Raw genomic sequence first — 26,303 nt, 5'->3', positions numbered from 1 at the left:
TGGATCTTTCCAAAGGCTGTCTCCCATATTTGTTTGAAAACAGGTCTTTGGGAAATGTTGGCACCCTTGGCCATCTGGAAGGTCAGAGTCCACTCACTTTGGGTACAAAGACCTGGGACGTGGCAGCCTCGTGTTGCACAAGCAGGGGGAGGTGTCCCTGGGCCTCATGAGTGCAAAGGGCAGAGGTTCACGATCCAGGGGGCTTCCGGGATCCGCTGGTGAGAACCAAGAGTGAAACCAGAAGCTCTGGCAATGCCGGGGATAAACTACACAAAGGGGATGGTCCTCTGCCTCTAGGGATGTCCTACAGGACCTGACCCAGAATCTTCTGCACTTTCTCCATGAGAAAGAAAGGTCCCAAACCCTTCTGACAGATGTAGGTGACACACGCGGAGGCCACACTCAGGGAGGGGTTTCTTCCTGCCTCTCAGCAGCCACCAGGCCCTGCAGAGGGGCCTGGGCTGCACGGGGACTGCATCCTGCACACAGGACACGAGTCAGGGGCACCTCAGTGACCAGGCCCTGCTCACGGAGGGGTCCAAACTCTGTCCTAAGAGATGATGACTTTTAACCCCATTCCTAGGACATGAGATGCAGGCTTTTTGCTTTTTCTTTTTTGGAAGAACAAAGCCGCAAACAACCCCCTGTTTTTTGTACCTGACTCCCCGCTGGCGCCGCAGCTGATCTGGAAGTCTCTCCTCTGGTGACTTTGGCCTCACATCTCAGCAGTTTTCTTCCCTCGCCTCCTTATGTAACAAGCCCCTCTAAAACAGAATGAGTTTCTTGGCAACAAAACACCAAAAATAAGAAAACCTAGCAAATTCCCTTGTTTAGGTTCATTAGCGCCATGGTTTGCAGCCTCGAGTCCCCAACCAAGAAACTCAAGCTTTTCTGCACCACGTGGTCTCCCCAAAGAACCAGCTGCCCAGCGAGCCCTGTGAGGGGTCCTCTAGCCCCACACATTCTGAGGCCACCTGGTACCTGCAGCTGGTCCCTGGCCTCCATCTGGAGACCTCTGTACTTGGTCGTCATTGTCCCAGCCTGCGGGGCCAAGGGCCTGGGCCTGAGAGATGGGGACCTGGGTTCTCAGACCCTTCTCCCAGCTTCCTTGCTGCCCAGCCCCAGCAAGGCGTTTCATCTCTGAGTGTCTCTAATCTCATTTATCTTCTTGGTCTGAGCGCTGAGCCTCAGACCGGATCCCACCGATCTTCTGACCCTGAGCCTGGGAGCATGGCGTGCACCTTCCTCTGTGTTCTGGAAGGACCTGAAGCCATGGACACGGGAGGAATTGACCTCTCCAGCTCCCGTTTCCTGGTGAACCTATGACCTTCAGCATCTCCGAGGAGCGGGGTGGGCGGTCCAGGCCTGGCGTGATGGGCAGTTGTTTGGCAGATGAAATTGAGGCCATCTCTGGCCATTTGCTGCTATTGCTTTTTAAAAATTTAGTGGATTTTACTTCTGAGCAGTTTTAGGTTTACAGAACAATGGAGCAGAAAGTACAGAGGGTGCCCATCTGCCCCTCCCTGACCCTGCAGCCCCCATGCCAATTTACCCTGTTGTTCGTGTCTTGCATTACGGTGGCATGTCTGTTACCATTGAGCTTCTATTGACACCTTCCTGTTAATCGAAGTCCATAGTCGACCTTAGGGCTCACTCTTGGTGTTGTACGTTCTGTGGGTTTTGACAAACGTGTGATGTTGTGTGTGTGATGTTGTGTGTCCACTATTACACTCTCATGCAGAGCAGTTTCATCGCCCTAGAAATCCCCTGTGCGCCACCTGCCCATCCCTCCCTCCCTCACCCAAGCCCCGGCTGCCATCACTTCCTTCGGCATTCGTCCTGCGCTGTCCTGGAACTGCTCATGCCCTGGAGTCTGAACACAGGCTGTACCCACCAGGTGGCAGTGACCAGCGCAGCCCTGGCGCCCACCTGGATGTGTTCGAAGGAGTGTCGTTGCAGTGCCAGAAGGAGGGACAGCCTGGAACAGAATCTGTGTTGGGAAGGCCTTGGAGGAGCTGGAGGGGTAGGGTCTAGACACCTCCTGTCTCAGAGGAGGAAACTGATGACCAGAGATGGGAGGTGACTTTCAAATGACACAGCTGGTTAGGCAGAAATCTATATCCAGGCCTGCCTCGCTGAGAGGGTAGAGGTTCAATTTATCTTTTTAAACAAGAGTTAAACTTACAAAAAGACCAAAAAGCAAAATTGTTAAAGAGTTAGCAGCATGGCTGGTTCTAGTGTCGTCAGCCCGTCTGTGAGGGATTCTGGCTGGTGTGAGGTTCTGGAGGGCCAGCGTACCTGCCAGGCATCTTCACATCCCACCTGGGAGCTGCCTGCAGAGTGGCCCTGGTGGTGTGGCCTGGAATGGGGAGTGGCAGACACCTTCTCCCGGCCTGGCTGGTCTCCACGCATCTGCTGCTGGCTAGATGCTGGCCAGCGGCACCTGGAGCCCCTGTGTGCAGAGTGTCCGCGCCCGTCAGGCTGGAGGACATGACAGGTTCCATGGCTCCTGGGGAGTTCCTGGAGCAGCTGCTGCCTGCATGGCTGAGATCACAGGCTGAAGGGCTCTGGGGAAGTAACAGATTCACACACAGTGAATGACACCAGAAAGGGATTTGGAGCATGGGCTTTGTCCTGTCGCTGGAGACAAGATGCAAAAGTGCCCACAGAACCCAAGTCAGAGCATGGCTTTGTAGAATTATAACATTTGCTATGTGCCCAGTATAGCCAGGCCCATGTGAGGGATGGCAAGCCCGTCGCAATCTTGTAAGAGTTGCTGTTACCGGCTTATGTAGTGGAAACATAAACTAGAAAGAAGCAGCTAGAAGAGCATGACGTAATCAAAAGAGACCTTGGTTAGAAGTTGCAAGACCAGGATTTGGTTCTGGCTGAGTCACAGCTCTACCATGTGGTTTTGAGTAACTTGCTTGAATCTCTGGACATCTGTTGCCCCACCTGTAACACAAGGGCCTTGGAGAATTTCTGAGACCACTTCCATCCTAACACCCCGTGACTGCCCAGTTCTCTGGGTTTAGGTGCTAGAGGTGAGGGCATCCGCAGCAGGCCTGGGCCAGTGGGGAACAGAAGCTGACAGGCACTGCTCGGCAGGCGGCTGGGGCGGGTGGTTGTCCCCAAAGGTATAATTGCTTTTCTGGGTCTGAGGTGGCCTGGGGACAAGGCCAAGCTGCCCTGCAGGTCACAGGGCCAGGGGAGGTACAGATGCGGGGGGGGTGAGAGGTGAGGAGGGAGGGAATCACCACATCCTTGTGGTAATAAAGAGATGTCATGTTCTGTGTTCTTAACTCCATGAATATTTCTGGGCACAAAGTATGGAGAGGGGCCAGAGGGCTTCAGCCAGGAGAGGAGGACAGATGGTACCCATTGTTCCACACTTCTGGTGACACCTTGGGGACAGAAGGTCAGCTCCTCTCTGTTCCCTGAAATCTACCTGCACAATTTCAAAGCTCATCTAACGCAGAATTTTTCAGACTTTTTCACCCACAACACAATAGGAAGTACATTTTATTCCGGCCCTGTACAGCGGCTCATGCCTGTAATCCCAGCACTCTGGTAGGCCAAGGCGGGTCTATCCCTTGAGCCCAGGAGTTCAAGACCAGCCTGGACAACATGGGAAAACTCCATCTCTACTAAAAATAGAAAAATGAGCCGGGCATGGTAGTGCACACCCGTAATCCCAGCTACTTGGGAGGTTGAGGCATGAGAATCGCTTGAATCTGGGAGGCGGAGGTTGAAGTGAGCCAAGATTGCACTACTACACACCAGCCTGGGTGACAGAGTGAGACTCTGTCTCAACAAAAAAACAAACAAACAGGCCAGGTGTGGTGGCTCACGCCTCTAATCCCAACACTTTGGGAGGCCAAAGTAGGTGGATCATGAGGTCAGGAATTTGAGACCAGCCTGGCCAACATGGTGAAACCCCATCTCTACTAAAAAATACAAAAATTAGCCAGGCATGGTGGTGCACACCTGTAATCTCAGCTACTCAGGAGGCTGAGGCAGGAGAATCACTTGAACCCAGGAGATGGAGGTTGCAGCGAGCCGAGATCGCGCCACTGCACTCCAGCCTGGGTGACAGAGTAAGACTCTGTCTCGGGGAAAAAAAAACAAACAAAAGGTACATTTTATTCTATGTGTGTGTGGATCATTGAGACACAGGCTTCATGCAACCACAAGATGCATTCTTATTGTAATTCAGTTTTTGGTGGTTGTGCAATCCACTAAATTGATTTCATAATCCACTAACAAGTTGGGACTGTCAGTGTGAAGAGCCGTGGCCAGATGCTTCGGGAGTGGCCAGCTCACCCCGGGATGGAAGTGAGGAGACACATGAAAGCTCCTCTATTCACCACGCTCAGCGTGGGAAGCCCTGGCTTGCTTTTTAAGTCCGTGGTATTTCCTCCTTCCTCTGAACTCCCTGTACCTTTTGATCTATAATGTGCCTGGCACGGAGCAGGTGGGTGAAACAAGACAGAGTGGAAGGAATCCTTGGGTCCCCGTAGAAAGTGTTGGGGAAGAATCTTTTGATATATGGCTCTGTAAATATGGACAGTTGAGATTCTGAAAGCACTGACGTGGAAGCCTTTGCAGGCCTCAGCTCTGGGCCGAATCCCAAAGCCACATCTTGGGTAGCTATTTGGGAGCAGAAATGAGGTCCCTGAGCCCTCGTTCAGAGGTGTCCTCTCTCACACAAGGTCCTCCTACGTGGAGGAGGGTGTGTCTCCAAGCCAGCCAGCAGCTCTGTGACCTTACAAAAATGTCCCCGGGGTGCCCAATTTTACTGTAGTTCACGGTGTCCCTCCTGCAGTTTGTCTTCAAGCATTAACCAAAACTGCTGGATGTGTACCCAGCGGGCAGCACCAGGCGGCAGTGGAGGGTAGGGGGTGGCAGGAAGCTGACTGTGGGGGAAGCCTCAGATCTGACCAGGGCCATTGGGCCTATGCGGCAGAGGTCAGGCCGGGGCCAGCTCACTTTCACCTCGTGGCTGGTTTTTTTCCTCTCTGAAGTCTGGGCGGCCGACGACTGGAGGGTGTGGCTGCAGCTGGCGGCCGGACAGGGTGTGGGGCCTCGGGGCCTCTCCCTTGGGTCGTTAGTGCCCATGGAGGACTCTATGCTGGTATTAGCTGGTGGTTTGGCATTTTATCTGTAAGCCAATAAAACCTCCCCAGAACCCCAGAGCTGGCCTCTTCACACCCTGTCTTAATAGCATCATAATGTCAGAGCTGAAGACAGCCCTAGAAGTGAAGGGCTGTCCCTCCGTACAGGGGCTGGAGGTGGCGCATGAGGACATCATTCCCTTATCCCGAGGTCTTGGTGTTTACTGGCCCCTGGGCCATCCTCAGTCATTTACGCCCCAGCTTATGACCACTCTCCCAGTGTCAGCTCTGCAAGGGGGAAGGACAGAGGCTCATGGAATCCAGCCCTGGGAGGAGCTGGTGACTCAGGGGTGAATGAGACACGGTCCTTGCCGAACTCCAACTGGGTGTGGAAGGAGACAGGCCCTCAGTGACAGGGTGACAAGATGCCGTGACAGATACTTGTGTGACCGTTACCCAGCTTGCAAAGGCAAGAGGATTGCCCCACTCTGCTGCCAAGGCTCAGAGATGAGGCTAGAAGGCGATCGTGGTGCTTTTCTAAACCTGTGATTGCCCTTCACGTACTGCGAATGTTCTCTGACAGTCAAAGCAGGGCATTTGGCTATTTCCTCTGGTTCTCCAAGCACTGCCAGGATGATGGCCCTTCACATCGGTCTTTGTCCTCTCATCCAGCTGGGGCCATTGGGTGTCTCACTGGGGCCTGGGCAAAGTGAAGGCTTCATAGTGTGGACAGAGAGCCATAGTGTGGACGGAGAGACCACCTAATGACTGAGTGGACCCCATCCATCTATGCAGGGAAGGCTAAGAGCTTCCAAACAGTGGCCTGCTTTTACCCTGGACTCTCCCCATGTCTGTCCCCACCAGCTGGGGTGAGGAGGCCTGGGGCTCTGTGTTAGGCAGGGTCTCCAGAGAAAGAGAACCAAGAGGAGAGATCCAAGCATATAGATCTCCTATTTTTCTTAATATACATATATATTATATATATATATAATTACATATATATAATTACATATATTATATATATTAAGAAAAATATGTATATTAAGGAGGTATAATCACATATTAACTATATCTAATGTATATAACATGATTAATATATACATAGTATTGTTTTTTATATATATATGTATATATGTGAGATTTGTTGGAAGGAATTGGCTCATGCGTTGATTGGAACTGAAAAGTCCCGAATCCACTGGGCAGATGGTCTAGAAGCTCAGGCGGTCGATGCTGCAGTCATGAAGCAGAATTTCCCGTTCCGGAACCCTCTGTTTTCCCTCTTCAGGCCTGCTGCGGATTGGGGGAGGCCCACCCACATCATTCAGCATGATCTGCTTCACTTCAAGTCACTGATTGTAGATATTAACCACGTCTGCAAATACGCCCACGGCAGCCACCTGACTGGTGTTTGATTGAATCAGTGGGTGCTATGGCCTCACCAGGCTGACACGTCAAATTAGCCGTTACCAACTCCACAATGGGATGTGGTCAGTAGAGCCCAGCGCTCCCTGTCCCATAACATCCCCTCCCCTGTGCCCTGGCTGAGGCGTAGGGTGCCACCTGTGGAGACCACAGCTACTCCGGATGGAGGCGGCAACCTGCAGCCCAGGCCACAGCCTTGGAAGGGAGCTGGGAGGCTGCCTGCTGCTGGTCCCCAGGGAGGCGGCTGCATGGACCATGCAAACACGCCCCACACCTGCATGTCCTGGGGCCTCCTGGGTACTTGCCTCCTTCCTCATGAACTGTGAGCTGACCCAGACTCCTGTAGCCTCCACCCAACCTGCGCCTCTAGGTAGTGCCCCTGCCCCCCACTCTCCCTCCTTCTGGGGGATCTCAGACAGGCTGGAAGAAGACAAGCGTGTGTGGTTAGCAGAGGCTGGACTCAACCTGGCCTGGGAGCAGCTGCCTGTAAGAGCCTGCCCTGGGGCCCTGAACTAGGAAGGGGCTCTCAGGAATCCCACAGCACAAGCCCTGAGGTCAGGACGTTTAGGATGGCCACCCCCAGCTGGTCAGAAGAGGCACTGCTGGCCGCTGCAGAGCATCCTCCACCACAACGTGAGGAGGCCATTGGGGTCCCTCCAAGCTTCCGTGGAGCTCTGGTCAAGTAAAGGCTGCCCTGGGTGGGCAGGGAAAACCTCGGCGGCCCTTTGCACAAGGAGAGAGCCGGAGACTCCGGCAGCAGCCACGCTGTGATCCTCTTTAGAACTGCCGTGCACAAGTGATGAATCATCTTGGCTTTCACCTTGGGAAAGGGATAAAGACAGCTCTCTAATTATAAGGGGGCAGCCAGTGTCTTTGCAGAAGCCTCTGAAACCCGATCTCAGGCCTTGGGTGAGTGTGAGCAACTGCCCTGGCTTCCGCGGGGAGCCACACGAGGGGCCTGGCTGCCCCGGTGATGATGCCTTTGTCGCTCCCCACGGCCTTCATCATCAGGCCCCAGTGTGCCCTCGGCCAGCGGCCCTTGCCATCCCCAGTGCCATGGGGGCTCACACTGCGGGAACGGCCTTTGATCACATCCTCTGGTCTGGTTTCCCACCAGCCCATGATAAGAAGGATGATGGCCTCATTTTACACACTGGAAAGTGGAGGCTCCTGGATTTTCAAGGGCGCACTCCATATAGGACGTGAATGCAGAACTGTGGGGAGGATCGAGGTCTCCTGGGCACTCCGGGCCAGGGATTCTGCAGCTATTTGGTTTTGAGCAAAAGGAGTTTCATGTCTGGTGCTGATATGGAGCTAGGGAAGCCCCAGGTGGCCTCGGGCCAGATGAGGAACTGGGAATACGGTGGAGCAGGGGACTTACTCAAAGCCAGGGAAGGCTCAGGTTGCCAGACCGGGGTCCTTGGCCTTGGGGGGCGGGGAGGGGGAGCCCCGAGGTGGCTGTGGGAACTAGGACCACCAGGTGAAGGAGCCGGGGAGGAAGGGTGGCCGCGGGAGTGAAAAACAGTTGGATTTTTCTTTTGACATCAGGAAGTTGCTTAGGCTGCAGTGAGAAACTCTGTGTCCTCTGTGGAAAGTAAATGGCTCTGGAACTTCTCGGAGAGTGGAGCTTAGGCCTTCCCGGATTTGGCCACTGTCCCTCCCCTGCTGCCTGGTTCCAGTGATTCAATATTTGTTCCTTATTTTTCTGAGAGTGGTTATATAACACGAATGTTTTTCAAAGGCTCCAATTGACCTGGCTCTGGTCACCTCCTGCCACCCATCAGTACCAAGAATTGCCCGTTTGGTTTTGGGGATTGCGCAAGGCCGGCCTGTCCGGAGACGCCTCCCCTGTGCCTCCCAGCAGAGGGGCCTGCCAAGGCCATCACCACTTGTGGCGAGCTCCAGGCCACAGTCACCACTCAGCCATGGTCAGCCTATGGGCCACTCCCCGGGCAGTGACTGAGGGCAGGCAAGGTGGGCAGGACAGGGTCCAGGTGGGAACTACGGGCCTCGGGCCTGTAGCTGGAGATGCCACATGCAGTTGTCCCAGGGTCACTAAGCATCTGATAGAACCCACCTAGCACTCGATCCCACAGCCCAGGCCCTTAGGATTGAGGGAGCTGAACAATCAGTTGAGAAACCTTAAGGGTTAGAACCTAAGAGGCATATCAAGACACATGTGAAGATGGAAAGGCAGAAATGCCGCTGGGTCCTGGCCATTCACCTAGATAGCGTTGTGAAGGCAGCAGAGGAAGTTCCTTCCTTCCCTCGCAGTGCAGGCCCCAAGACTCCACCCAAAGGCCCTGTGGCTCTGAGAGCAGTGGACAGTCTTTCTTTGGTCGTTTGAGAGTAGGAGGAAATTATTTTAATGATGAAGATAGGAGATGAGAATGTGCATCTTATTCTGAATCTAGTGGGGTTCCTTTACAATGTTCCCGATCTCACCTATTGTTGCCCAGTTCGGCGGGTAAAAACAGAGAACGTGTGAGCTAAAAGGCGTCTTCACAGGTTCTCTAGTTCAACCCTCTCATTTGACAGATGAAAAGCTGAAGTCCAGACATGCCCAAGATGCCCCAGATCGCAGATCACAGAGCTGGGGCTCCGGCTCAGCCCCCGGCTCCCTCCCCGCTGCAGGCTGTGTTCTCGCGGGCCTGAGGGACACGGGGGCTTGAATATGCTCAGGGAGGGGCCCTGGCCTCGGCGGACGCACGGCCCAGCAGCTCCAGATGGTGCTCTCTGTGCTGGGGTTCACTCAGCGGGAGCGGAGAATGCAAACCATCCTCAATGTGTTGCTTCCTCGGTCGGAATCAAACAGGAATGTTGTATCATGATCCTGATATTTTAAACCTCAAGTTGACCCTGAGGTGGGGGCCATTGTGGGCCCCTGCCACTGGCAGCCTTTCTATTTGTCCTGTATTTGCACTCTTGTCTGTCTTCTTTCTGGGGTATCCCAGCTGCTTCAACAAAGGAGTTCTGTAAGACAAAACATCAGAAACGCTGGAAGGTCGGAACTGCATCTGATCGATACACACTTAGCACCTGCTGTCAGGGCTAAGATGTGAGTAAAACCATCCCCATCCTTCAAGAATACACAAATTAGTTGATTGCAAACATAGAAAGTCTATTATCCTATGGGGAAATATTGGGATAAGTAGGGGACCGGGGGCAGGAAGAGCTGTATATGACTCCAAAATGTGGATAGTGCAAGAACGCGAGTGATTGCATTTGGTGGTGGGATTTTTTAGACTTTCCTGTTCCTTGCAACACCAGCATGAGTTACTTTTAGTTAAGAAGAACTTGGAAGAGAAAGTTAGTATGGTAAGCTGTCTGGGGAATGAATCACAGGACTATACAAATCCTTATGTATCCTTCCTTCCTTCCCCTGAGGTCGCACTGTGCCAAGGATACTTGTTTTAGGAAGAAAAGCTCTCTTTTTATAGCCTCTGATACCAAATTGTTTTTCTGTTACTGGAACCGAGCCACTCCAGGGAGGTGGTGGAGTTTCATAGAAAGAGTTCTGAGCTGGGAGTAGGTGGACCTGGTTACAGGACATGCCTTCTACTGTCTGATTCTCTGGCACTGGGCAAATGACTTAACCTCTCTGACCCTCAGTATCTTCATCTGTAGTCGGGGATGATACCACTTTTCTTTCCCACTTGTATGGGTTGCTGTAAGGACCAAATGAGGCAACAGTTCGGAGATTTCAGAAGGACATACTAATGTCAGATTAATGATGGCTCTGTTGTTAATACCTCACTTTTTTTGTGATAGACTTTTGGTTTTTGCCTGGATTTCTAAGGTGGTGAGATGGATAAATGAGTTGCTTTTAAGGTCAGCTTACATCTCAGGAATTCTCTAGATTTGGGGCTTTTCTCTTTGGTCCTGATGCTTTCCTGACAGGTGACTTTATCAGTCCAAATCCTGAAAATTCACTTTTTTATCTCCAACACATGTGGTCAAAGTCTAACTGACATTTTGTGCAGCAGATGAAAATCAGAGTGCTAAAGCTGTCTCTTGGCAGAAATCAGGACTTCAGCATCTCTTGGTACCTCAGCGTTGTCCCCTAAATATCCTCCCAGTCCTGTGAGGGCCTGAGTGGCTGGCGGACAGGAAGAGGAAGTGAAGGACTGGAATGGGAGTGGAGACCGGTAGTGGGGAAGGCCCAAAGCTCTGGCAGGAGTTTTAAATTTAGAAATCACGGGAATGGGGCAAATCCAGGAGCTTGGGCCTCTGGCGTGTCACCTAAGAGGCCAGGTCCTAAGTATTCTACACGCCAAGACTCTAGTTGCCGTAGTTGCAGTTAGAGATTTTCCCACACCGGCCCCAAGGTGCGTGATGTTTCCTGGTGAGCTCTGGAGATGAGAGCCAAGATTAGAATACTGGGACTTGCTGGGAGGTGGGATTGGGGGTGGGGAGCCTTCCAGCAAACCCCGCCATCTGTGCCAGGGGACTTCCCTGTCGGGCTGCATGACCAGGCAGGCACACACACCTGAGTCCAGCAGCCTCACAGCAGGCCACAATGTTGGACCTGACTTGATGCTTTCATACTCACTCCGGCCCGAGACACCTGCCTGGGACCTGCCTCCGCCACTCCGGGCAGCCGCCTGGGGCCCGTGGGCAGCTTGAGCTAGCAGCAAGCCCTGCATCCTGCCCTCAGCTCTTTTAAACCATCTTGACGTGAGTCCCTTTGAACCTCCTCAGCCTCAGTTGTTAGAGAAGGATGCTGCTTAGGGTTGCATGAGGAGCAAGCGAGGATTTGTGAAAAAGCTTCTGCATGTGGAAACTGCTGTTGCTGAACGAATGTTAGAGGGTAATGAGAATTTGAAACCAGAGAGGAATGTGCTCATTAAAATGGGCGATAAGAGACCCACCCTGGTCCCTCGTCACTTCCTAGTGAATTGCAACTGCGTGTGGCCTGATCGTTCACTGGCCCGGCGGCACAGACTCTGTGGCCCCCATGCTTGCTGCAGGCGCAAGAGGGTGCTTAGTCGAGGAATTAATTCAAACACGTCTGGAACCTGCTGCTTGAATAGAGAGGTGGGTAGATTTCCTCTTGCCAGTGATGGATTCAAAGTCTAGTTAGAGAAATAAACTGATAGATGAGGATAATACGGGGTTATGAGTCCGGTAATAAAGGTGTGTCTGAAGTACTGTGGGACACAGTCTAGAATAATAAGAGATAATTAATTCTGTCTGAGGGTGACTCTCAGCAAGAGAGTGTATTTGAATTGGGCTTTGCAGGACACATAGGAGTTTACTTTGTGAGCCAGGATTTGGGGGCACGGGGCAGGAAGAGCAAGAGAAAGGAAAGACAGCTCGGAGGAAGGAAAGGGTTAGGGGTGTTTGGTGAATGGCACCAGGGTGGTTCCTGCATTGCTATGGGCTGGGCTCCATGCTGGGGGCTGGGGATGGGACCCTGGAGCTATCCCTGAATGGCTGAAGTGAAGCGGGAGCGGTTCACAGGACGGGTGGATGGTAGTCATGAACAGAAGTGTCTGAGGAGTTAAGACAGCATTCCAGGTGGGATGTCCATGGATACATAGCTGTGTTTGGAAAATGACAAACCCTCTGCCTGGGCTGTTGCTGAAAGGAGGAGACAGGAACAGAGAACATCAGAAATAAGGCTGCAGAGGTCAGCTCATCTGTGGGGCTTGGGTTGCAGTCTGCAGGGCTGGCTGGGAGCTCCTGACTGTGTTTGAGACTCCCGAGACTCCTTCATGGGAGGCACACGGCTCTTCATCTGGGCTATGGTGGAATTTCCAAATGCCCTCGCTGTACCGAGGCCAGTGCATGCTCCCCATGCTCCCCAGGTGATCTCAATGTGCAGCCAGGGCTGAGAACTTTGGAGATAAACACCACCAGAAAGGCTGAGTCTGGAATCTGCACACCTGAGATCTCACCAGCATGTCTCAGTCAGCCAGGCCTGGAAGCCATTGCCGAGGTGACAGTAGAGTCTAAGGCTGGGGCCTTAGCAGGGGACTGACGTGATGGGGCTCACCCTTTCAGGGGTCGCTCTTTAAGCAGAGATTTGGAGCACAGATCCGAACGAGTAAGGCTGAACAATTTGTACAATAATTAGGTGGCCCAAGAGGGAACTGGGTGAGAGTGGGTATAGGCCTGGACCCCCGCCGGGGCAAGGACATGGAGAGAAGGGAATGGGTTAAAAAAAAAAAAAAAAAAAAAAAAAAGGTTAAGTACAGCGAACACTACAGAAGGAAATGAAAGATGGAAATGAACACAAATAGATGAAAACACATCCTATGTTCATGGATTGGGAGGCAATATTGTTAAGAGGTCAAGACTCCCCAAAGTGGTCTATAGATTCAGTGCAATCCCTATCAATTTTCCCAAAAATAGAATAATTAGTCTATCCTAAAATTCACGTGGAATCTTAAGGGACCCTATCTAGGCAAAATAATCTTGAAAAAAAGAAGAACAAAGTTGGAGGTCTCACATTTCCCAATTTTAAACTTACTGTAAGGCCACAATAATCAAAACAGTGTGATACTACCAAAAAAACAGGCACGTAGACCAATGGAAGGGAACAGAGAGCCCAGAAATAAACCCTCAGAGATATAGTCAAATGACTTTCCATAGTCACGCCAAGACTATTCAATGGGGAAAGGACCATCTTTTCAACAAGTAGTGCCAAGAAAACTGGATATCTACATGCAAAAGAATGAAATTGGACCCTTATGTTTATACCATATACAAAAATTTGCATAGATCAAAGACCTAAATATAAGAGCTAAAACCATAAAATATAAAACTCTTAGAAGAAAACATAGGAGAAAACCTTCATGACACTTAATTTGGCAGTGATTTCTTGAATACAACACCAAAAGCACAGGCAACAAAAGGAAAATTAGATAAATCAAAGACTTCTGTACATCAAAGGACACAGCAGAGTAAAACAGCGACCCACAGAATGGGGGAAAATATTTGTAAGTCATGTGTCTGACAAGGGGTTAATAACCAGAATATATAAAGAATTCCTACAAGTCAACCATAATCAACCCAATTAAAAAATGGGCAAAGAAGTTAAATAGACATTTCTCCAAACAAGACAGACAAATAGCCTGAATAGACATTTCTCCAAAGATGATAGACAAATGGCCTGAATAGACATTTCTCCAAAGATGATAGACAAATGGCCTGAATAGACATTTCTCCAAAGATGATATACAAATGGCCAATAAGCAGATGAAAAGATGTTCAACTTCACTAGTTATCCAAGAAATGCAAATCAAAACCATAATGAGATATGAACTCACACCCACTTAAGATGGCTATCAGAAAACAAAGACCAAAGATAACAAGTGTTGGTGAGGGTGTGGAGAAATTGAAACCCTGTGTACTGTGGGTGGGAAAGTAAAATGGGGTAGCTCTTGCAGAAAACAGTTGAATGGCTCCTCAAAAAATTAACAGTAGGATGACCTGATGTCCAGCAGTTTCACTTCTGGGGATAAATGAAAACAATTGAAAGCAAGGTCCTGAAGAGATATTTTTACACCTGTTATATTGGTTTGCTAGGCTGCCATAGCAAAGCACTACAGATTAGGTGGGGTGGCTTAAACAACAGACATGTGTTTTCTCATGATTCTGGAGGCTAGAAGTCTAAGATCAAAGTGTCAGCAGGGTTGGTTTTTCTGGGGCCCCTCTCTTTGGGTTGGTGGCTGTCTTCTCCCTGTGTTTCCATGTGTGGTTTCTGTCTTGTAGGTGCCTGTGTCCTAATCTCTTACTGGAAGGACACCAGTCATATTGGACTAGGACCCACCTTAATGACCTCATTTTAAATTAATTGCCTCTTTAAAGACCTTATCCCCAAATACAGTCACATTCTGAGGTCCTGGGGATCAGGACTTCAACATATGGAGTTTTTTGGTGGGAAGGGAGACACTAATTCATACCATAACACTCATACTCATAGCAGTGTCATTCACAATAGACAAAAGGTAGAAGCAACCCAAATGTCCATCAACTGATGAATGCATAAGCAGAATGTAGTCTACTCATACAATGGAACATTATTCAGCCTTCGAAAGGAAGGGAACTGTGGCACACACTACCACATGGAGGAGCCTTGAAGACATTATGCTAAGTGGAATCAGACAGTCACAAAAGGACATATACTGTCTGATTCTACTTATATGAGGTACCTAGAGTGGTCGGATTCAAAGACATAGGAATTATCTCTTTGCACTGGGGGGAGGAGGATGGGGAGTTAGTGTTTGATGGGGACAGCGTTTTGGTTTGGGAAGGTGGAAAGGTTCTAGAGATGATGGTGGTGACGACTACGCAGCAATGTGAATGTTCTTCCTGCCACCAAACCGCACACTTAAAATGACTGAGACGGCAAATATTATGTTATGTGTATTTTACCACAACTAAAAACTTTAAAATAAAAAAGAAAGGTTAGGGATGCAGCTCTGCTCGATTTGAGGATGGCTGGGCGGGTTTCTGCCTGGTGTGGAGGCGTTCACAAGGCAAGATTCAAGAGGAAGAAGGGGCAGGGCTGTTTCAGACGCAATGAGTGTGTGGGGAGCTACTTTCCCCCAATCTGTTTTAGACTCTGTTTTGGCCACGATGTCATTAGACTCTGCAGATAGTTTTGCCTCAGCCGCCACCCCAGTGTCACCCTCCCCATCCCTGTCCCATCATCTTCCCAGGCAGACACATGGCCCTGGACCCATGTTCCGTGCTGTGGGGTAAAATCATGTCCGTCAGCAGAACAGTCTGAGATGGGGCTCTCCTCCCTCCACCCTTTCTGCCTGCCTGTCTCCTTTAGTCCCAGCCATTTCTTCTTTCTTCCTCCCTGGGGTGATAGGAGGTCATGGCTGCTACTGGAAGTTTGACTGCACATTCTGGAAGCAAATGTGCATGGTGGTGAGGGGCTTTGGGGGCTGGGTGTGGCTAACACATCCACGTCCCTTTATGGTGGATTTGGAGGATAAGGACTCGGGAAGGTAGAGGTGACACCCACAGAGTTCCGTGCAGCCCCTGGGTCCGAGGGCCACTGTCACTGACCACGTGCTCTCTGTCCACCCTAGGACCTGAGCTCCTTTGCCATGCCGCTCCTGGACGGAGACCTGGAGGGTTCCGGAAAGCATTCCTCTCGAAAGGTAAGGCCTCCTTTCCGGAAGTTGCTCACAGCTCACTTGAGGTGCCACGGAGGCAGGCAGAGCCTGAGACCACGTCCACCTGTGTGTTCACCCACACGCCCACCTGCCTGCCCGCTTGCATGCCTGGCCGTAGCCGAGCCCATCCTGGGACAGCTCACCTACCATGGCCAAGCCTGGCATATTAGCCAGGCTGTCCAACTGGAGAGCCTCCTGGGCTTCACTCCTTTTTCTTCTCCTCGCATGGCACTGACTGTGGCCCACTAGACCCCCCTAATGTGGGCAGAGGCAGTGGAGGAAGATGAGCAATGAGCTAAGCCCAGTGGAAGGTATCGGTCCCTGCAGACCATCTGTGGTCTTTGGGCTGAACTCGACTGGCAGGACTTTGCCCTGCTGTCCACCAGCACCCACCCCCAGTGCTGGGCTCTCTCCTTCCACCTCGTGTTGCACCCTCTCTACACGCCTTTTTCTCTCCTTCCACGTTTCCTTTCCTCTCTTTAGCTCCTCGCTGTCCCTCCCCTACTGGTGAATTTCCCTCCCATTAGGAAACCAGTGTCTCAAGGAGGTTGTTGACTGTGTAGGGTCAGGTGGCCAAGAAAGAGTGTGGGGTGGGGTGGGGGCTCCGGAGAGGGAGGCACAGCATCAGGTGAAGGTCGAGGTGGCCATGGCAGGACACAGAGGTCCGGGCTTCTTGCAGGTTTCTCCTGCAGCCAGGAAGTAAGGGTGGGCGGGGGCCTGGTAGGGGACACGCTTCCTGGCATTCTGCCACCCACAGACCCCTCCGGCAGGTGACAGCGGACAGAGCTAGTGATCTGGGGGCTGCGTGCAGGGTCTAGGCATGGGTTCTGGGTGCCGGCCAGCCTGGGATGAGGGCAGGAGTTCCCATGCTGGAAAAAGCAAATCTCCTCTTTAATCATTTGAATTACACACAACTGAATCAAATTGGTGTTGGCCTGTAGGGCTGCCCTGCCCTGTCCTCAACAAGCAACCTTATTAGCAGCTCTTATGACCCATCCAGCAAAGACTGTCAGGGAATGGCCTTGAGCTTCTGGGCCAGCAGAGAGTGGAGTGGCAGGAAGGGGCCACCAAGCCCAAGCCCTGTGCAAGGCTGCAGGACCGGCCCCACAGGCGCCGGGTCATCTTCCTCCTGTTTGACTCTGCAAAACCCTGCTTTCCAGTGAAAACCTTGCATGGAAGATCTGAGACTGCGGAAGAGACATACAGGCCACAGCCTGGCCCTGGCCCCAGCTTCCTCTCCAGCAGCTACATGACAAATGGCCCCATAGGCAGAGCTCTGCTCCACAGACGCCTGAGTGCCTGCTCTCCATTAGCTCTGTGGAGCCAGGCACACACTTGGGAGTCTCGTCAATACCCGAGGAATCATCCGGTTGCATTCACCAACATATCATTTAGCTATAGCTTGCCCAAGAGCAAGGGCTGAGGCCCTGTCCCTGGTGGCTTCAGCCGGCGCCTGTTATCTGCACCGCCACACAGCCCACCCCAGCAGGCCTGTCCCTCCGCCTGGCTTTCCCACCGTCCGGGAGTGTGAGCTGGCCCCCGAGGCTCCTGGTGAGAGGGGTCAGGCAGGGCCCAGCATCCACCATGCTTCGGCTATTTTCCAGGGACAGGACTAGCAGGGCTGCTTCCTAGGGCTCCCTCCTCAGCCCTGATCACTGGGCACCTGACTCCACTGGCCTGGATTCAGAATACAGAATGGAACCCCATTGAGGATAATCCTGGGATCCCCCTTGCCCATCATACATGGTTAAACTGGCCTTTCGTGACTGGTTCTCCAGGAGCCCATGGCTCAACTTCCCCCATGACCCCCACCCTCATGGTGGCCCAAGTGAATGGCCCTCTGTCTCTGTGCTTCACACCCCTTCTCCTCTGTCTCTGCGCTTCACACCCCTTCTCCTCTGTCTCTGGGCTTCACACCCCTTCTCCTCTGTCTCTGGGCTTCACACCCCTTCTCCTCTGTCTCTGGGCTTCACACCCCTTCTCCTCTGTCTCTGGGCACTGGACGCCTCCCCGGCCCTGTCATCGCCTCTCTGAAGCCCAGCTAGCTGTCAGGGCCTCCTCTGCGTTGGGGCCTCTGTTGAGGGGCAGGTTTCAGCTCTGGGTCCTTTATCCATCTGCATGGTGCTTATGGTGCTTCGGCCTTGCAGGCACTCTGCAGGCTCTCCTGGGGCCCCACTCCCCTGTGTGTCTCTGTTTCCCTGTAGGAGTGGACGTTTGCATTGTCTCGGCCCTCTGCCCCAGCCCCCCAGCAAGCTCGCTCTGCGGTACACAGAGCACATCCATGCACCGAGTCCGGGCTCACCTTTCCAGCAGCTCCAAAATCCCGCCCCTCCCTCCGGTCCTCCCATGTGACCTCGGCTCCTCTTCTGGTTCGTACCCTCCAGGCTGCTGTCATGATTGTCACAGCCCTGGGAACGAAGCTTAGAGAACCAAGTTGTTGTCCACATTGCGGGAAACTGAGCTGTGACCAAACCCGGGCCTCTGCCCAGGACCAGCTTGTTGTATCACCCTGTGATAGGACCACCCTGGTCCCTGTGTGTGTTGTTCCTACTGGCTTCTCTCAGCCCCCACCCCACCCTAGACCTGCACACACAGCACCCACCTCTTGAAGAAGAACCTCTTTTTTTTTTTTTTTGAGACAAGGTCTTGCTGTGTACCCAGGCTGGCTGGAGTGCAGTGGTGTCACCTTGCTCACTGCAGCCTCCACCTCCACCTCCTGGGCTCAAGTGATCCTCCCACCTCAGCCGCCTGAGTAGCTGGGACTACAGGCCACCACACCTGGCTAATTTTTGTAGCGACAGGGTTTTGCCATGTTGCCCAGGCTGGTCTCGAACTCCTGAGTTGAGGTGATCCACCCACCTTGGCCTCCGAAAGTGCTGGGATTACAGGTGTGAGCCACCACCCCCCACCTGAAGAATCTCTTGTTTGTAAATTTATTCTCAGGATTTGTCCTGATTCCCATAGTTAGGTGGAATGATGGCTAAATGGAATACTCTATAAACAGAGAATCTAAATGCTTTTCATAGTAAATGGTCACAAAAAAAATCAGCTGGGCGTGGTGGTGACACTTGTAATTCCAGCTACTCAGGAGGCTGAGGCAGGAGGATTGCTTGAGCCCGGGAGGTGGAGGTTGCAGTGAGCTGAGATTGCGCCACTGCACTGCAGCCTGAGCAACAGAGGGACACCCTCTCTCAAAAACAAAAACAAAAAAAAAAGAACTACACAAAAAAATTTAAATTCAAATTTCTTTATAGCCAGGAGAGTTTGAGTTACAAGGTCCTACAGAACCACACTCTTCCTGCCAGGCCCACTCACGAAGGTGTCCGCCCCAGACCGAGCCCTGCACCTCCACGTGGCGGCGCTGGCTCTTTCGGCTGGAGAGGCCACGCAGCGAGGCTGTGCTGCGCAGGTCCACGCCACGGGCATCCTGTCCTCCCGGGGCCGCGGGCTCGGGGCTTGGGCCGCCCTCTAGTGGCGGAAGAACGTCCCCAGGCTGCGGTCCGGACAGCGCACCGCGAGGTGGGACAGAGAGACCCTGAAGTGGCACCGAGGCTGCCTGTGGGGTGTCCTGTGCTCCGTTTTCAGCGCGGCCGCCGGAATGCAGCATTTCCCACATCTGCCCTGGTCCTGGCACCCCGTGAGCCCTGCGGACGAGTTACTCGCCCTTCTTGCTTCTGAACTGGGTCATCTCTGAGGTCCTTTCCACTCCGTGTAGCTTGCAAGTTTCCCAAGTGGTAGGGCAAGAGCTGTTTACCACGCCCGTGTGCTTCCCGGCCTCACGTGGCTTCATCTGACGTTCAAGCAGCCCTCGAGGTGAAGGCATGACCGTCCTCATTTTATAGTTGAGGGAGCTGAGGCTTCGTGAGACCAAGTAACATGCCCAGGTTGGCTCAGCAGGTGGCAGAGCTGGGGCCAAATACAGGCACCCAGAGGGAGGGCACGAGCTCCTCCACGCACCCAGCAAGAACATGGCTGCCGGCACGTGGGATGTTTCTCAAAGTCTACTGTGAGCTGTGTGCCTTGGCTTAAAGTTATGGAGTCTGATAATTTTTTAAGCCATGACTAGAATTTTAAATCCTCGGTGAAGTGAGTCTCAGAGGTGTTGGGCTTTGTTAACTTTCTTTCTTTCTTTCTTTCTTTTTTTTGAATGGAGTCTCGCTTTGTTGCCCAGGCTGGAGTGCAATGGTACCATCTTGGCTCACTGCAAACTCTGCCTCTCGGGTTCAAGAGATTCTCCTGCCTCAGCCTCCCAAGTAGCTGGGATTACAGGCGCCCACCACCAAACCCAGCTAATTTTTTTTTTTTTTTTTTTTTTTGTATTTTTAGTAGAGACGAGGTTTCACCATGTTGGCCAGACTGGTTTCAAACTCCTGACCTCAGGTGATCCACCGCCTCGGCCTCCCAAAATGCTGGGATTACAGGCGTGAGCCACCGTACCTGGCCAGCTTTGTTAACTTTTCTCCTGACTTCTGTCAGCAACCTCAGTCTTTCAAATGCTGAAGCAGCTTAGAGGTGAAAAAGTCGTCTTCTCCTAGGACTGAGGTCTCAGGATGGAGTTCTAGGCCCGCTCTGTTCTGGAACATAGGGATCTCATAGGCAGGGAAGAGAACTGCGGTCCTCTGTGGTCAGACCTTGGACGGACGTGAGGTCTTGAGAGGTGAAGGCAGGCAGGCCCGTAATAAAGGAGGGAGATGTTCATTTTGAGCTCTGCTTCTCTTCCTCCCCTCGACCTCCTGGAAGCCCCTTCTAAGGAGTGGGACAGGATGGTTAGTGGACCTCCAGGATGTGGTGCTGCCAGCCTGTGAGGGGTTGTCCTTGGGGCAGGTGCTACCTGCAGACCGTTCAGTGGCCGCCTCTGTGGAAGAGCTTAGGGCTGTTTCTCGGGGAGGGTACTATGGGGGGCCTGCGTGGTGAGAGGGGACAATGATGAGAAGTTCCATACAGGGCAGGAGGCAGTGTGTCCGGAGCGTGGAGTGACTGCATCCATTCGTCTGTTTTTCTGCAGGTGGACAGCCCCTTCGGCCCGGGCAGCCCCTCCAAAGGGTTCTTCTCCAGAGGCCCCCAGCCCCGGCCCTCCAGCCCCATGTCTGCACCCGTGAGGCCCAAGACCAGCCCCGGCTCTCCGAAAACCGTGTTCCCGTTCTCCTACCAGGAGTCCCCGCCGCGCTCCCCTCGACGCATGAGCTTCAGCGGGATCTTCCGCTCCTCCTCCAAAGAGTCTTCCCCCAACTCCAACCCTGCTACCTCGCCCGGGGGCATCAGGTTTTTCTCCCGCTCCAGAAAAAGTAAGACCTTGATGCTATTGTTTCAGGTGGGTGCTGGGATGCTGGGGGCCTGTTCTGCAGCCAAACATCCATGGTGGCTCCGAAGCTGCCGGGTGGCTGTGAGCGGCTTGGTGCTGAGTACCTGTGTCTCTTTCTCCCCACCGGCTCCCCACTAAACAAATCTCTCTCCAGAACATCAGTTTCCACCTGTCACTTTCTTCCTATGCCAGTCTATCAAAGCATAATCCTTCTGGTCCGGCGTGGTTGTTGGGTTAACTGTAAATACCCCGATACTCACAGTACGGCTTGTATGGACAATCAGATGGCACTCTTGCCTCCAGCCTTCTCTGGAGACTGCAGGCATGGAGCCAAGCTTAGGCCCTCACCCGGGGCCATGAGACCAGACTGTTTTGGTCAGCCCAGTATGGCTCCCGTTCTCTGTGGTTTGGCATTTGGGGGTTTGACTACACCTGTTTCTGGCAAATCCTGACTTTTTCTGTTTGGGGCTCTGGGCAGCAGGGAATGGAAGCTAGGAGGGATTTGCTGGAGAAACGGAAGAAGGAAATGTGAGTGTTTAAGAAATAGTTCCGTAGGCTCATGAGTATTTGTGATCTAAGGATAAGGTATTTTCACTCGAGCGCCGTCGATGATAATGTGAAATATACCACGAACTGTAAAGTTTATGGCGTTTACTTTCTCCTTTCCTTTGTCTGTTCTTTCCAATTCTTTCTACTGACTTAGAACATTTGTATTGGGGAAGATAGTGATGTGGAAAACAAATTTGCCTTTGGGCAGCAAGAGGGGAATTTCAGTGTTTCTGACTTCAAACTCTTTGGTCAGGCAGTGTTGGCCGTAGGACGAGAAGCCAGGTCTCTGTCTGCCTCGCTTCTTCATCCACCACCTCGGAGGCGGAGGGGTTTGCGCGTCGTATTGTGTGTGAGTGGAGCAGATCTATCTCTTGGACAGATTTTGTACTTTGTCTTTCTACGTAAAACAAAGGAAGGTGCTCCTGCCTGTGGACTGTGTGTGTGTTCTGGGGGGCAGGTCCTGACCGTTCTCTGCACACACCCCTCAAGGCTGTGGGGTTGTCACAATTTCCTTTAAGTTTGTGCACTTTAGCCCTAGGATGCCCCTTTCTTCCCCCATCTCCCTGTATAAACATCATCTAGGGATGAGGCCTCAAATGCTGCACGGAGGAAGGAGATCAGGCCTGGCCTGATGGGAAAGCTGGGTGAGAGTTCCACGTCACACAGGCGGGACTTGTCGAAGAGGAGGAGGATGGGTCCACAGTTTGCCTTGTTGGGGAACTTGAGATGTTGTGTAGATTGAAAGTGCTGGAATTGGTGGATGAAAAGACAGAATTCCTGCCTTCAAGGGCTCCTAGTCAGGGGCAAGCAGGCTTTAGAAGAAAGGATGAGATCGTCTCCCTGGTGAGGCCTGTGCTGAGTTAGGACAGGGCAGGCTCGCTGAGCAGGGCAGACAGCAGCACAGGGAACCTGATGATTGGAAGGGTGCCCAGAGGAGTGTCGGAGCTGTGAGCTGGCTCCCATGGGAAGGGCCATCACCCTCTGCCTCTCTCTACATTGTTCTCCTGCACAGAGCCCTCCACGGGGGTGGGAGGAGAGGGCGAGAGGGAGGAGTGGGGAGAGAAGGAGGAGGGGCCCCTGCAGGCGGAGGGTCCGTTTTGGGAGCCCAGCAGTGGCACCAGGAGGTGCAGGAGAAGTTATCTGGTCCCCAGGGCCTAGGCTGCAGCTCAGTACAGCATTCAGTGGGAGGTTTGGTGCTGCCCACTGTCCAGCCTGGGAAATGGCCTGTTCTTTTAGAAACTGAGTCCAGAAAGATCTCCTCTTGAAACCATATCAATTTCTTAAAGTATTCCTCCTTTTCACTATCTTTCATTGTTATTTATGTTTAGATTTTCATCCTCTTTCAAATGTTTTCTTCCAGTAACTGACAGAATTGCAGACAGATAGGTAATCAAAGCTAGAAGGGACTGTAAGGAAACCATTTATGGGGAAAGCAAGCATATGCATATAATAATTTGAACACAGCATATATGGGGTATATGTGTGTTTGTATGTGTATGTGTTGGATTTGTATAGATGTATGTGTGTATGTATGTGCATATATGTATGTAGGTACACACACATACCTTTTTATTTTTTTAAAGGACATGCATTGGACTGCTAGCAGCAGCTTCTTTTTTTTTTTTTTTTTTTTTTTTTTGAGAGGGAGTCTCGCTCTGTCGCCCAGGCTGGAGTGTAGTGGCCGGATCTCAGCTCACTGCAAGCTCCGCCTCCCGGGTTTACGCCATTCTCCTGCCTCAGCCTCCCGAGTAGCTGGGACTACAGGCGCCCGCCACCTCGCCCGGCTAGTTTTTTGTATTTTTTAGTAGAGACGGGGTTTCACCGTGTTAGCCAGGATGGTCTCGATCTCCTGACCTCGTGATCCGCCCGTCTCGGCCTCCCAAAGTGCTGGGATTACAGGCTTGAGCCACTGCGCCCGGCCTACCTTTTTATTTTTTTAAAGGACGTGCATTGGACTGCTAGCAGCAGCTTCTTTTTTTTTTTTTTTTTTTTTTTTTTTTTGAGACGGAGTCTCGCTCTGTCGCCCAGGCTGGAGTGTAGTGGCCGGATCTCAGCTCACTGCAAGCTCCGCCTCCCGGGTTTACGCCATTCTCCTGCCTCAGCCTCCCGAGTAGCTGGGACTACAGGCGCCCGCCACCTCGCCTGGCTAGTTTTTTGTATTTTTTAGTAGAGACGGGGTTTCACCGTGTTAGCCAGGATGGTCTCGATCTCCTGACCTCGTGATCCGCCTGTCTCGGCCTCCCAAAGTGCTGGGATTACAGGCTTGAGCCACCGCGCCCGGCCTAGCAGCAGCTTCTAAGTGAAGAATTAAGAGTGGATGGGTGGAAGGAAAATGTTGCTTTATCTGACATTCCAATTTTTTGAGACTATCTTCACTTATTGGTAGTAAAAATGAATACATCCTGAAAAAAAAAAGTCAAGCTCCTAGACCTAAGCTTTGGGCCAGTGGCAAGATGTGGAACAGAAGTTGTGGGTGTTGGTAGCAGCAGGAGAAAGAGAGCCACCGGGAATGCCTGGGGACAGCCAAGGCCCCGTGCTCAGGCTGAAGGGCTGGCTAGGGAAAGCTGAGATGTAGCAGGGCTTGGAGAAGGCATGGGGAGAACCTGCAGATGGCTGAGTGTGGAGGTTCGGGGTGGGAGGTGATGTTGCTGCATTTTGCATTGCTGTAAAGGAATACCTGAGGCTGGGTCATTTATAAAGAGAAGAGGTTTATTTGGCTCATGGTTCTGCAGGCTGCACAGAAGCATGGTGCCAACATCTGCCTCTGGGGAGGGCGCAGCCATCCGATGGGAGCCTCATGCCCACTGCACAGATAAAACCAATTCACTGAGACCATGGTGTTGTAGTAAAGTGTTTAATTAACATGAGGCCAGCCACATGGGAAATGGAGCCATCACTCAGGTCAGTCTCCCCAAAGGCTCAGAGCTTACGGTTTTTTTGGGCAATGTGATGGGCAGGGGGCTAGGGAGTGGGTGCTGCTGATTGGTGGGGGACGAGATCATAGTGGTGTAGAAACAGTCCTTCGGCACTGAGTCAGCCTCTAGGTGAGGGCCACAGGGTCAGTTGAGTCATGAGTCATGGGTCTGGGTGGGGTCCATTGGTTGCCAGAATTCAAGTCTAAAAAATTATCTCAAAAGACTAATCTTAAGTTTTAAATAGTGATGTTATCAACAGGAGCAACTAGGGATGTCACAAGTCTTGTGACCTCTGGCCCCATGACCCCAGAGCAGTAAGAGATCATAGAAACTGCACCTGCATGTCCGCAGAGTTCAGGCCCCTCCCATAATCCTAATCTGTGGTCTTTCATTCATCTCACGAAGCTGGTTTTTGGTCCCTGAGCAAGGAGGGAGTTGGTTTCAGGCAGGTACTATTATCATCCTTGCTTTCAAATTAAACTATCAACTAAATTATCCCTGGGTTAGCTTGGCCTCCGCCCAGGTAATGAGCAAAGCCAGCCAGCCTATGAGGCTGGATGCAGGATGAAGTGAGCCAGGCTGGACCTTCTCCTGCTGTCATGGTCTCTGCAAAGGTGTTTGCAAGGGCTTCAGGCTGCTTCCACTCATGGAGGAAGGCAAAGGAAAGCCGGGGTGTACAGAGCTCACACGCGAGAGAGGGAGCAAGAGAGAGGGGAGAGGTACTGGAGTCTTTAAAACACCCAGCTAAGAGAGCAGGACTCACTGCTGCAGGGAGGCAACCCAGCCATTCATGAGGCATCTGCCCCCAAGACCCAAACACCACCCACCAGGCCCCACCTCCAACACGGGGGATCCAATTTCAACCTGAGATGAGGGGACAAACACTCAACCTCTATCAGAGGTGATCCGAGACTCCCAGCACCTCTGGATCTGAGCGGGTCCCAGCAGACCCTGTGCTCACAGCGAGGGAATGCAGGCATGGGCCTGGGGCGGACTCTGCCGATGTCCGCATGGGGTGCTGCAGCAGTGAAGAGCTAGACCTTGGGGCCCAAGCTGAACCTGGCCATGGCCCCTTCCATCGGGGCCTGTGGTCTGCACAGGAGGATGTTCCCCAGACTCCCCTCCACACTTTCCTTAAAGTCAGGGGCCGAGACAGGCAGGTGGAGTCAGAGAGTGAGCCCCCAAACCCATCTCCCATACTGCAGGAGCTCCAGCTGCAGGCTGAGGAATGTGGGGGTTGTACCTTCAAGAGGCCTCACCCCGGCAGTGTCCAGCAGCCAAGGGGTCCTGGGGATGAGGGTGAGGCTCAGAAGCAGAGACGGTGAGGCCCCTGATCCTCCTCAGCCATGCACATGAAGGCCTCACTGCTGGGTGGGGGCCCACAGTCCACTCATAGCTTCACACCCCTGTGCCCCCAATCCACGTGCTGGGGTATATGAGCCCCTCAGCTACCTCTCATTCCAGAAACCTAAAACTGCTGCTTCCTCACCGAGGGGGCCTGCACTGCCATTTGCACCTCCCTCCAGGCCTGAGTGCAGTCTATGAGCTCAGTGAGCCTGCGAATTGCTTTTTCCGATGGCAGAAGTGCAGACAGCTGCAAAGGGAGCGGGACCTGGGGCTGCCTGCTGGGGCCCGTATGCACCCAGGGCCTGGGCCCTCCCTTGGGATGCAGGGAGTCAGGCACTGCAGCTCTTTCTTGTTGGTGGACGTGGTGGGACGTTGGGCATGGAAGATGGGCCTTACTCTTAACTCCCTTCAGCTGCCTTTTTCTGTTGAATATTTCCAAGGCCCTTCAGTGTCCTTGGCTAGAAAATCCCAGGTTCACCGTTCTCCAGGTGCACCGTGGAGAAGGTAGAGCCTGTTA

At 52.4% G+C, this 26,303-nt stretch overlaps 1 protein-coding gene across 8 annotated transcripts in view; it reads left to right on the top strand.

The window, feature by feature from the left end:
• PRKAG2 (protein kinase AMP-activated non-catalytic subunit gamma 2) overlaps positions 1–26,303 on the top strand; it is a 326,330-nt gene that overhangs the window by 75,437 nt on the left and 224,590 nt on the right. For all 8 annotated transcript variants that reach the window (XM_077997756.1, XM_077997757.1, XM_015135316.3 and 5 more), the window contains exons 2-3: positions 15,587–15,658; positions 20,679–20,958. Coding sequence is in view for 4 of the 8 variants with exons in the window: in XM_015135316.3 (XP_014990802.1) it covers positions 15,587–15,658; positions 20,679–20,958 (352 nt within the window). In the remaining 4 variants the exon portion in view is untranslated. The remainder of the gene's footprint in view (positions 1–15,586; positions 15,659–20,678; positions 20,959–26,303) is intronic.

Source organism: Macaca mulatta, chromosome 3 (assembly GCF_049350105.2).
Source record: "Macaca mulatta isolate MMU2019108-1 chromosome 3, T2T-MMU8v2.0, whole genome shotgun sequence".
NCBI classification, from domain to species: Eukaryota; Metazoa; Chordata; class Mammalia; order Primates; family Cercopithecidae; genus Macaca; species Macaca mulatta.
This window is presented reverse-complemented; position numbering and strand designations above follow the sequence as displayed.